At 36.7% G+C, this 13,313-nt stretch overlaps 1 protein-coding gene across 7 annotated transcripts in view; it reads left to right on the top strand.

The window, feature by feature from the left end:
- The window catches only part of ATP11B (ATPase phospholipid transporting 11B (putative)), a 103,408-nt gene that overhangs the window by 28,835 nt on the left and 61,260 nt on the right, over nt 1-13,313 (top strand). For all 7 annotated transcript variants that reach the window (XR_004321371.1, XM_032483627.1, XM_032483625.1 and 4 more), the window contains one exon: nt 12,710-12,757. Coding sequence is in view for 6 of the 7 variants with exons in the window: in XM_032483627.1 (XP_032339518.1) it covers nt 12,710-12,757 (48 nt within the window). In the remaining variant the exon portion in view is untranslated. The remainder of the gene's footprint in view (nt 1-12,709; nt 12,758-13,313) is intronic.

Here is a 13,313-nt window from a genome sequence, read left to right as displayed (position 1 = left end):
TGAGGGTGTGTGTCTGTGTGTGTACTTCATGAAGGCATGTCTTTTTGTTCACTAGGAACTAATTCCCTTTTAATATTACAATTCATTAAATAAAATGTAAGTCATCTTTCAACGATACGCTGCTTATTGTGGACTATGGAATAGAAACAACTTTTTATTATTAAAGACTTACAAACTAAACTTATTTTTACTCAATAATTGGTGATAGAATATAAATTACAGCCATATTGTTAAAATTACCCTCAGTTTTTTGTCACGTATCTCCCTCTGTTGGTTGAAGTGTTTCAAAATCTTATCATTAGTCATTGGCTTTTTCAAATCTCATCTTTGTTCTGGAACCATATATTTATAATGGAGTTTTCTCTATGTGATGTTCTAAGTCTTGCATTTTCATCAAAGTCAAATGCAGTATAGAGTTTTCCAGTTAACTGTAAAAGTTTGGAGTCTTGTGCTTTAAGAGCATTGTAACTATAAAATAGAGTTAATGGAAAAATTTAGTACTTTATGAGTTCTATATTGCTGTTATTTCCAAGTCCCAGGCAAGGGTAAATTATAAGATTATTAAAAACTAGAAAATGATGCAGCATTAAGCAAGCATAAGATTAATATGAGATCAAATATGACTAACGCTTTGGTGGGTGGTTTTTACATTATTTGGAAAATGGGGAGAAAATTTTTTAAAACTTTTTAATTACTGTTAAATATAAGGTCTTCCTTATTATTTTTTCTTTTCCTCTTCCTTAATAAAAGTGTGTATTTTCTTTTAAATATTAACGTAACATAACTATTACGGAAGACTGTTAGAATAGAAAGATAATTCGTAATTATGCCATTATTTCAAAAATTTTACAGCTATTTTTATTCATTTATTTAACAAATTATTGTTGAGCACCTATGTGCTCATTATGATAGGTGATAAATAAGATGAGTAAGCATAGTTTCTGTCCTTGAGGAACTCAAGGTATTTTATATATAATAAATATACTCAAAGATATTACATATAATATATTAAATTATATTTTTTCACTTTATTATATGTTATATATGAGGGAAGCATTGAAAGCATTTTCAGTGTCCAAGTAGGAGAATGCTTAAATGGGTATATGGTACAGATAGAAGATGAAATATGCAGATAATAAAAATGATGCTTTCAGAGAATTTAATAACAAAGGTACATACTAAAATATAATATTAAATAAAATAAGAGTTGTGGTTTCATATGATCCCAATTATATGAAAAGAAATGTGTATGTATTTGATGGGTAGGTAGTTAGGAAGATAGAAAAAATATATAGGTATAGAGAGAAACTTGCAAGAATTACTTGTCAGAATGTTACTAGTTGTTTCTTGGTGTTAGGATTTCAGCTGCCTTTTAATTACCTTTTTTATTCTCCTAATTTTTTTAATATTTCTTGAAAGAATATGGGTTGTTTTTATCATTGAAATATTTTCCATCTTACTGCACAGTATTCTTCATGATCATTTTTTTTAACATTTTTTATTGATTTATAATCATTTTACAATGTTGTGTCAAATTCCAGCGTTCAGCACAATTTTTCAGTTATTCATGGACATATACACACTCATTGTCACATTTTTTTCTCTGTGAGTTATCATAACATTTTGTGTATATTTCCCTGTGCTATACAGTGTAGTCTATTCTACAATTTTGAAATCCCAGTCTATCCCTTCCCACCCTCCACCCCCCTGGTAACCACAAGTCTGTATTCTCTGTCTGTTGAGTCTATTTCTGTCCTGTATTTACGCTTTGTTTTTGTTTGTTTGTTTGTTTTTCTTTTTGTTTTTTAGATTCCACATATGAGCGATCTCATATGGTATTTTTCTTTCTCTTTCTGGCTTACTTCACTTAGAATGACATTCTCCAGGAGCATCCATGTTGCTGCAAATGGCATTATGTTGTCGGTTTTTATGGCTGAGTAGTATTCCATTGTATAAATATACCACATCTTCTTTATCCAGTCACCTGTTGGACATTTAGGCTGTTTCCATGTTTTGGCTATTGTAAATAGTGCTGCTATGAACATTGGGGTGCAGGTGTCATCCTGAAGTAGATTTCCTTCTGGATACAAGCCCAGGAGTGGGATTCCTGGGTCATATGGTGAGTCTATTCCTAGTCTTTTGAGGAATCTCCACACTGTTTTCCATAGTGGCTGCACCAAACTGCATTCCCACCAGCAGTGTAGGAGGGTTCCCTTTCTCCACAGCCTCTCCAGCATTTGTCATTTGTGGATTTTTGAGTGACGACCATTCTGACTGGTGTGAGGTGATACCTCATTGTAGTTTTGATTTGCATTTCTCTGATAATTAGTGATATTGAGCATTTTTTCATGTGCTTTTTGATCATTTGTATGTCTTCCTTGGAGAATTGCTTGTTTAGGTCTTCTGCCCATTTTTGGATTGGGTTGTTTATTTTTTTCTTATTGAGTCGTATGAGCTGCTTATATATTCTGGAGATCAAGCCTTTGTCGGTTTCACTTGCAAAAATTTTCTCCCATTCCGTAGGTTTTCTTCTTGTATTATTTCTGGTTTCCTTTGCTGTGCAGAAGCTTGTAAGTTTCATTAGGTCCCATTTGTTTATTCTTGCTTTTATTTCTTCTAGGAGAAAATTTTTGAAATGTATGTCAGATAGTGTTTTGCCTATGTTTTCCTCTAGGAGGTTTATTGTATCTTGTCTTATGTTTAAGTCTTTAATCCATTTTGAGTTGATTTTTGTATATGGTGTAAGGGAGTGTTCTAGCTTCATTGTTTTACATGCTGCTGTCCAGTTTCCCCAACACCATTTGCTGAAGAGACTGTCTTTATTCCAACGTATATTCTTGCCTCCTTTGTCGAAGATGAGTTGACCAAAAGTTTGTGGGTTCGTTTCTGGGCTCTCTATTCTGTTCCATTGGTCTATATGTCTGTTTTGGTACCAATACCATGCTGTCTTGATGACTGTAGCTCTATAGTATTGTCTGAAGTCTGGGAGAGTTATTCCTCCAGCCTCTTTCTTTCTCTTCAGTAATGCTTTGGCAATTCTAGGTCTTTGATGGTTCCATATGAATTTTATTATGATTTTTTCTAGTTCTGTGAAATATGTCCTGGGTAATTGGATAGGGATTGCATTAAATCTGTAGATTGCCTTGGGCAGTGTGACCATTTTAACAATATTGATTCTTCCAATCCAAGAGCATGGAATATCTTTCCATTTTTTAAAGTCTTCTTTAATTTCCTTCATCAACGGTTTATAGTTTTCTGTGTATAATTCTTTCACCTCCTTGGTTAGATTTATTCCCAGATATTTTATTACTTTGGGTGCTGTTTTAAAGGGGATTGTTTCTTTACTTTCTTCTTCTGTTGATTTATCGTTAGTGTAAAGAAATGCAACTGATTTTTGAACGTTAATTTTGTAACCTGCTACCTTGCTGAATTCTTCAATCAGCTCTAGTAGCTTTTGTGTGGACCTTTTAGGGTTTTCTATATATAGTAGCATGTCATCAGCATATAATGACACTTTTACCTCTTCTTTTCCAATTTGGATCCCTTTTATTTCTTTCTCTTGCCTGACTGCTGTGGCTAGGACTTCCAGGACTATGTTGAATAGGAGTGGTGATAGTGGGCATCCTTGTCTTGCCCCAGATTTTAGTGGGAAGCTTTTGAGTTTTTCACCGTTGAGTACTATGCTGGCTGTAGGTTTGTCATATATAGCTTTTATTATGTTGAGATATGTTCCCTCTATACCCACTTTGGCGAGAGTTTTTATCATAAATGGGTGTTGAATTTTATCAAATGCTTTTTCTGCATCGATGGAGATGATCATGTGGTTTTTGTCCTTTCTCTTGTTGATGTGATGTATTACACTGATTGATTTGCGTATGTTGAACCAGCCTTGTGTCCCTGGGATGAACCCCACTTGGTCATGATGTATAATCTTTTTTATGTGTTGTTGGATTCTATTTGCTAAAATTTTGGTGAGGATTTTGGCGTCTATGTTCATCAGTGATATTGGCCTATAATTCTCTTTTTTTGTAGTGTCTTTGCCTCGTTTTGGTATCAGGGTGATGGTGGCTTCATAGAATGAGTTTGGGAGTATTCCTTCCTTTTCAATCGTCTGGAAGAGTTTGAGAAGGACTGGTATGAGTTCTTCTTTGTATGTTTGGTAGAATTCCCTGGTGAAGCCGTCCGGTCCTGGACTTTTATTTGTAGGGAGGTTTTTAATTGCTATTTCTATTTCCTTTCTAGTGATCGGATTATTCAACTGTTCAGATTCTTCTTGCTTCAGTTTTGGTGGACAGTATGTTTCCAGAAACTTGTCCATCTCCTCTAGGTTATCCAGTTTGGTTCCATACAGTTTTTCATAATATTCTCGTATGATATTCTGTATTTCTATTTTGTTTGTTGTAATTTCTCCATTTTCCTTTCTTATTTTGCTAATTTGTGCTCTCTTTTCTTCTTTGTGAGTTTGGCCAGAGGTTTGTCGATTTTATTTACTTTTTCAAAAAACCAGCTTTTGGTTTGGTTGATTTTTTTCTATGGTCTTGTTAATCTCTATTGTATTTAATTCCTCTCTGATCTTTATTATTTCCTTCCTTCTGCTGCTTTTTGGGGCTTTTTGTTCTTCTTTTTCTAATTCATTCAGGTGGTGGGTTAAATTGTTTACTTGAGATTGTTCTTCTTTTTTGAGGAAGGCCTGTATCGCTATAAACTTCCCTCTTAGCACTGCTTTTGCTGTGTCCCATAGGTTTTGAGTGGTTGTGCTTTCATTATCATTTGTCTCAAGGTATTTTTTAATTTCAGCTTTGATTTCCTCATTGATCCATTGTTTTTTCAATAACATATTGTTTAATCTCCATGCTTTCCTTTTTTTCTCCTTTGTTTCTCTGTTGTTGATTTCCAGTTTCATGGCATTGTGGTCAGTAAAGATGCTTGAGATAATTTCTATCTTCTTAAAATTGTTGAGGTTTCTTTTGTGCCCAAGTACATGATCGATCCTGGAAAATGTTCCATGTGCACTTGAAAAGAATGTGTATCCTATTTTTGGGGGGTGTAATGTTCTGAAAATATCCACCAAATCTAGTTTTTCTATTGTAGTATTTAATTTCTCTGTTGCCTTGTTTATTTTCTGTCTGGAAGATCTGTCTAATGATGTTAATGCAGTGTTAAAATCTCCAACTATGATTGTATTCCCATCAATATCCCCCTTTATCTCTGTTAGTAATTCTTGTATGTACTTAGGTGCTCCTATATTGGGTGCATATATATTAACGAGTGTAATATCCTCATCTTGTATCACTCCTTTAATCATTATAAAATGTCCTTCTTTATCTTTCTTTATGGCCTTTGTTTTAAAGTCTATTTTGTCTGAAATCAGTACTGCAACACCTGCTTTTTTGGCTTTTCCATTTGCATGGAATATCCTTTTCCATCCTTTCACTCTCAATCTATATGTGTCCTTCTCCCTGAAGTGGGTCTCTTGTATGCAGCATATTGAAGGTTCTTGCTTTATTATCCAGTCTGCCACGTGTGTCTTTTGACTGGAGCATTTAGTCCATTAACATTTACAGTAATTAATGATAAATGTGTGTTTATTGCCATTTTGAACTTATCTTTGCAGTTGAATTGGTATATCCTCTTTGTTCCTTTCTTCTTCCTTTTGTGGTTTGGTAATTTTCCTTTGTATATCATGGATTTTATTTAATTTTTGTGACTCCTTTGTAAATTTTTGGCTTGTGGTTACCCTTTTTTGTAAATCTATCAACCCATTACTATAACTGTTTTTATTAAACTGATAGTAACAAGATCTCAAACCCATCCTACTGTTAAAAAAATTTAAAAAAGAAAGAAAAAAAATATTCTATATTTCCCTGCCTCCCTCTCCCACTCTCAGTAATTTGTATGTCTTCTTTTATAATTTCATGTTTACTTTATTTGTAATTCATGTGTTATCACCTTTCCAGTTGTGTGTTTCTCATTTCTGTAGCATCCTGCTGCTTTTCTATTTAGAATAGCCCTTTCAATATTTCTTTTAGCATGGGTTTAGTGTTGCTAAACTCCTGCAGCTTTTTTTTTGTCTGTGAAACTCTTTATTTCTCCTTCTATCCTCAAGGATAGCCTTGTTGGATAAAGGATCCTAGGCTGCATCTTTTTTTCATTCAGGGCTTTGAATATATCTTGCCACTCCCTTCTGGCCTGTAGTGTTTGTGTGGAGAAATCAGCTGAGAGCCTTATGGGGGTTCCCTTGTAACTTACTCTTTGCTTTTCTCTTGCTGCCTTTAGAATCATTTCTTTATCCTTGACTCTGGCCATCTTGATTATGATATGTCTTGGTGTGGGTCTATTTGGATTCTTCCTGTTTGGGACCCTCTGAGCTTCCTGTACTTGGATATCTGATTCCTTCTTTAAGTTTGGGAAGTTTTCAGTCATGATTTCTTCAAAAACCTTTTCAATCCCCTTTGATCTTTCTTCTCCTTCTGGGACCCCTATTATGCGAAGATTGGGACGCTTTATATTATCCCATAGGTCCCTTATGCTATTTTCATTATTTTTTATTTGCTTATCTTGTAGTTCTTCTGAATGGGTGCTTTCTATTGCCCTGTCTTCTAGATCACTAATTCGTTCCTCTGCATTATCTAGTCGGCTTTGCACAGCTATTAGATCATTCCTCATCTCTGTCAGTGAGTTTACCTATTCTACTTGGCTCTTCTTTATAGCTTCAATTTCATTTTGACATATTTTATATCTCTATAAACACTATCTCTTTTAATTCCTTCAGCAATTTGATCACTCCTTTTTTGAAATCTTGATCTAGTAGGCTATCAATGTCTATTTCGTTGATCTTTCTTTCAGGGGATTTCTCTTGTTCTTTTAATTGGGAAAGGTTTTTCTGCTTCTTCATCTTGCTCATACCTCTTTGGCACTGTGGTTTATGGAGTATCAGTTGTTTATTTTGGTCCTTAAGGATTTTATCTATCTAATGCCTATTTAGGAATAGAACTTAGGAAAAAAAGAAAAAAAAAATAGAGAGAGAGAAAGAATTTTAAAAGAAGGGAGAAAGAGGGTTTGAAAACAGTGTATAATGAATAATAGAAGAGTGAGTTGAAGCAGAGTATTAATTGGGTTGAGACGTCCTTTTAAAACCTTTACGAAAAAGGGGGGGGGGGAGATGAATAGATGTATTTGAAACCTGTGTCTAATCAATAGCAGGACATCAAAACCCAAGAGAAATAGAAATGAATGAAGAAGTAAAAATTAAGAGAGTAATAGAAAATAGAACAGGTAAAAACAGATTTAAAAAAAGGGGGGGGGTTGTCGGTGTTCTCCTGGAGTCTGTGTGTTTTTAATGTGAAGTCTTTCTGTCTTCGTCCTGTTTTGGAAGCTCAGCTTGCCGTTTTCAGAGGCCCTCCGTTGGCGCCCTCTTCTGTGCTGCTCCCAGCACCTGTCGGCAAGCCGATCGCGCCTCCTCCTAACACTGGGTCAGGTGCAGCTCTCTGCTGTGGGCGGGCGGGTCGCTGCCCCTCCAGATGCCTCAGTCAGATGTTGCAGACTGGCCGAGTAGGAGGGTGGGTCTTGCCCCCTCCCAGCACCTCAGTCAGGGGCTGTGTTCTTGCCCGAAAGGCGGGGGGGCCGCTCTCCCTCTACCTGCGCCGGTAGCTCCGCTCTCTGTGCGGCTGCGCGCTCTGTCCTGGTCGGCGCTCCGCCCTGGTCGGCGCTCCGCAGGTGGGCTCGGGGAAGACTGAGGGACAGCCCTGTCCCTGCTCCCAGCGAAAACCCAGCTCCTTGTTTGTCTTTGTGGAACAAGTTCTCTGAGGGACCAATGGAAGGATCCTATCTGCCCCGGGCTGCAGGCCAGTCTCAGTCTGGCCTTTGAGGCTGCCCAGCCCTTCCGTATGGATGCAGGTTTCGCCCCACCCCCGCCTGGGTGCTCAGCGCAGAGGATATGGCGGCTGTGCCTGAGCCCCGCCTCTCTTCCCCGAAAACTTTCCGCGGGTTTTCAGAGATGGGGGTGTGCACCCTTCCCCCGAGAGCACATCAACCTTGCTGTTTTATGGAGGGCCCAGGTTGTTCTGCCCTGTGCACCCACAGTCACAGCGTGCAGTCCCTTACAGTACCCCGGGCCTGCCTCTGTGCAGCCGCCCCCGTCCTCCACCCGGCTTGTGCAGCCTGGCCCTGCCCGCCTCTGCCGGCCCGCTCTCACGCTGGGTGTTGGGGGGACGCTCTGTGCCCCTTTTAACTTAGTTCTGTTAATCAAGGGCTGCTCTGTACAGATCCGAGCCTCAGAGGCACCCCCTCCGTCCCGCTGGCCTCTCGGTTGGAGAGGGGAGACCCAGCGAGCGAGTGCCAGTCCTCCTTTGCCACTCCCTCCCCCGCGGGACCCGTCTTGCGCTGCTTTGCCTTTTGTTCTTTCTTTTTTCCTTTTCTCCTACCAGATTTTTGGTGTCTTTATCTTTTGAAGAGGGCGATGTTCTGTCAGAGTTCCGCAGGTGCTCTGGTTGGCTGAGTGGGTCTGTAGACGTGGGTCTTGGTGTATTTGTGGGAGAGGGTGACCTGCGAGCGTCCTTTTACTCCGCCATCTTCTCCGTCTCCCATGATCATTTTTAATGGCTGCCTAATAGTCTTAGTAAAGGTACTAGAATCTAACCATTCTGCAGTCTTTGAATACCTGATTCTTCCATTATTTTGCTGTTAACAAATACTGCATGGCACCTTATTACACTTAAGTTCTTCAATTCAAAATCCAGTAGTTGGATAGTTCATTATTCCCTCCTCTTTGATACAGTTTGTTCCCTTGCCTTCTGGGACACTCCCCTCTTGATTTTCCTCTAATTTCACTAGTTCTGACTTCTTGATGTTAGCGTGCTCCAGGACTATTCTCAGTCCTCTTCCCTTCTCTACCTATACTCTACCTATACTATGTATGGTCACTCCTTTGTGATCTCATCCAAGCTCTTGACTTTAAAGACCATCTACATGCTGTTGATTTCAAATTTATATCTCCATCCCAGACTTCTTTCCCAAGCTTCGAATTCTTACATCCAAATTCCTGTTCCACAATTCCACTTGGATATTTAGTAGAAATCTCAAACGTAATCATATTGAAAGCTGAACTCCTGACCTTCTCTCTGGAACTTTTTATGCTAACAGCCTTTCCCAACTCAGTTGATGACAGTCCATCCTCTCAGTTGTTCAGGGTCAAAACCTTGGAGTCAGCAATGACTCTTCACATACCCTCACTACTCACTTCTTCTCACCTCCTCACCCACATCTCATTTCAATCTGTCAGAATGTCTTACTGGTTTACCTTCTTTAATATATCCAAAATCTGACCATCTTTCACCAGTTTCACTGCTACTGACTTGGTCCAAACCAGCATCATCTCCTCCTTGGATTATTGCTGTCAGAGGCATCCTTACTGTTTTTTCTGTTTTTACCCTTCTTTTCCCTGCAGTCAGTTTGTTCTCACAAAAGTAGCCAGAGTGATCCTTTTTAAATGTAAGCCAGATTATGTCATTTCTCTGCTCAAACGCTGCAGTGACTTTTCTATCTCACTCCAAGTTAAAGCTCTTATCTTTATAATGATCTATACGACCTTACTGATTTCCCCCATCTCCAGTATTTCCTCTCTGACCTAGTTTTTGGCCCTTCTCCCTTTTGCCTCACCCTCCAGCTACATTGGCTTTCTTATTTTCCCTTGAATATGCCATACCCACTCCCACCTTTTCACTGACTGTTCCTTATCTAGCTTCTTTACCACCTTCTACTCTTTGCTTAAATCACCTCCTCAGTGAGGCTTACTTTGACTGTGTAATACTGGGACCTAATTCTTACTCTGTTCTGCTTTTCTTTTTCTATAGCACATAATACCTTTTAGTATACTATGTAAATTACTTGTATTTATTGCTTATTATTTCCCTCTCCAACTAAAATGTAAACTCAAGGACAGGCATCTTTGTGTGTTCTGTTCACTGATGTATGTGTGTTCTGTTCACTGATGTATCTCAAACACCTGAACAGATCTGGCATATTGGAGTCACTACTACATGTTTGTTGACAATAGAAAAGAATAAATATATTATGTACTTAATTTTTTACACTTAAATTTTCCCTTTTATTGAATAATTTCTCTGTGATATGTGCAAGCAAGATTTGTGTGTATATAGTTCACTTAGCTATTGAATTGAAGTACCTAGAACAGTGTCAGGCACATAGCAGACACTCAGTAATTAACTGTTGATTGAGTGGATGAATGATAAAGAGTTCCAAAGTGTTACTTGATCAAAGTATGTGAGAACGTTTTTATTGCCCATTTATTCATCAGATAGTGCCTCCAATAACTGAGGCATAGTGCTTGACACTGGGAATACAACAGTAAAGAAGCAGCGATAGCTCCTGACTCTCAGAGTTTATAGTCCAATACTCGATTATTCCCTAAGAACAAACAGCTGCAAAAATGGAGTTAGTGGATTAAAACCCTAATTGAGTTTGGCCTTTGATAAACATACTGACACATTACTTTATGGAAACATTGAATTATTTTTTATTGCCATGAGCAAAGTATTGTTTCAGAATTTTACTGCTATTAAGTATTATAGTTTTGAAATTTTTGCTAATTTTGTAGATAATAGTTTTATAGTTTTAAACCTAGTTTTAATTTGTTTTTTTATTAGAAAGGCTAAACATTTTTCTGTGTTTATTAATTTTTCTCCCTTGAACATTGTCAGTTCCTTCCCAATTACCTGTTTGTTAACTTGGGTTACATTATCTTTTTAAAGAACTTAAATACCTATTTGAGGAGAGGCTAGAGCATGGTAAGAAATTATCTCTGTCAAACCATTAGATGAAATAAAAACAGGTTCTACAGGTGCCTTTTTCACAGTATTCTCCATTTTCTCTTTTTTATGCTCCTTTGCTCTTTTTGTTCTTTCTTTTTATTCTTTGCACTTTTTTTTTTTTTTTAAGCCTCTGACTCATCACTTCCACTTCTAGGAGGTTTTCCTAACGAAATAATGAAATTCTACTTCTAGGAATTTACCTTAATGAAAATGTGAAAACATATGTACAGAGGGTTGTTCAGGGCTGCATTGTTTAGACTATCCATAAATTGGAAAAAACTTAAACTTCCATCAGTAGCGAATTACTTAAATACATCATGTAATAACTCCAAAATACAATACTATATGTGGCCATTAAAAATAATGATGTAGTTGTTTTTGACAGAGCACATTGGGGGGGGGTGTTACCAACCGTATTTATGGTATGATTCCATTTTTATACATGAGATATATAAATATTTACCTATATGCATATGAAAAAAAAGCCTAGAAAACATACCTTAAAATGTTAACAGTTTTATTTGAGTAATGGAATTACCGGTGGTTGTTATTTCCCCCTTTGATGTCTTTTCATATTTTCAGAATCATTTATAAAATGTGTATTTAGTCTTTATAAATCAGAAAAGAGAATACAGTTCTTTCCATTTGGAAACAAATCAAAGTGTGAGTTTGGAGAAAGGACTAAGGAAAGTGCAACAAGAGTTAATCCAGCACTGGAACTGGCATGAACAGATACAAGAAATGCCTTAAAATCAAGGATAATAGGATAGATGAAATAAAGGAAAACAGGTCTCTTGGAATTTAGCTTAGGAAAATAAAAACTGACCACACATCATCTCTGAAAAGTGCCAAGGAGACATCAGCTGAGTTGATTCTTTGAATCTAAATCCAAAGTTGAGGCTCAAACCAGAGCTACATAAAATTCCATTAAATGGAGATGATTTTTTTTCTTTTTAAGTGCTGCTCCCTGAAACAGGAAGCTGAACGAAGTAGAGGTAAGAGATTAGTAAGAAACAATGAAGCTGGAGTCCACAAAGGGTAAAGCATCGGTGCCCTAGAAACAGGAGGGATAATAGGGGACATCTGGAAGGGAATGCTGAATAGTTCTTTGCCATGTTAAATGATTAACATGAAGCTCTGCTTAGAATTTGCTTCAACTTAGAATTTACTTCTCACTATAGTAGAAAGTAATTTTACACTTGAGTTGACTCTCTGCTACAGAGCTGTTTTGGTAGTGGAAGCTGGAACTGAAAAGTCAGGGTATGAAGATTCATTGTAACAACAGGCCACTCACTCTAAATTTCAGGAAACCAAAGTTTAAAAAGCTCTGGCAGTCACTAATAGTTTTTTGCTTACTACACTAACTTCACCACATAATTCACACATAGTAGTTGCTCAGTGAATATTTATTGGATAAATGAGTGCATAAAAAAGTAAATGAATGAGTCAGTGATTCTGGTTACAGGAGTCTTTGTTTAGTAAACTGATGAAATGTATGAGCATTCATTTTTGGCTAAATAATGTATATGCATCTTTGTGTAGCAAGTATAAATTCTCATCATGACCAAGCTGATAATATATGTCATAATGTATAACATTTGCATTGCTATCTTGAAAACATTTTCTTTTCATTCATTAACTTATTCATAGCTGGAGTAGAGAAGGCAAGAATATTACATTTTTTAAAGCTTAATGACTGATAAGTATTTACTTTTATAATTTCTAACATGAATATTGGACCACTCACTTATCTCTGCAAAAGACTGAATTTGTTTCATGTATAAGAATAGTACCAAAACTATCTAAAATTTTCCACCCATTGATATCATAAGTAATGTATCTTTTTTTTTTTTTTTTTGACATGTTGACATCTTTGATAGATTCATGGGACGAATGATAATAACTCAACAAATGGAAGAAATTGTAAGGTAAGAATAAATTTGCATTATCTAGTTACTTTTAAGTGAGAATTGTTTACTGGAGGGCTAAAATCAAGTTAAAGGGAGATTAGATAAGTAAGCAGTGTATTATGAGAAAGGGTTAATTTTAAAACGTTTAGCATTTCATCTTATAGTAAATTCTTGCAGCAGCAAATGAGATGAGGATGAAACAAATCCCATGAAATAATACCAAAATAATTTAGTAAGATTATTTGTATTCTTACATATTTGTTTCCTAATAATATAACTTAGTAACATAAAGGAAACATAGCAGTTCCTGTTTAAATCCTTACACATTTAAACCCAGCACCACTTAAAGTCTTAGAGTACAAAAAATGTTTTATGTAACATTTAACAAGTAAAAATGTTATGGTCTCCATGTCAGAATCATTCAGCACAAACTAGGGTATTTATCGGCCAATCCAGAACTTCTTATTTACTCTTCTGATTGGTTATTTGTTTGTTTAGTTGTTTTGGTTTGTGTTCCCTCAGTATTGAGGTTAATTTCTGGCACCTGTATGAAAAGCTTTGGTTCATCTCAGCA

This window comes from Camelus ferus, chromosome 1 (genome assembly GCF_009834535.1).
Source record: "Camelus ferus isolate YT-003-E chromosome 1, BCGSAC_Cfer_1.0, whole genome shotgun sequence".
NCBI lineage: Eukaryota > Metazoa > Chordata > Mammalia > Artiodactyla > Camelidae > Camelus > Camelus ferus.
This window is presented reverse-complemented; position numbering and strand designations above follow the sequence as displayed.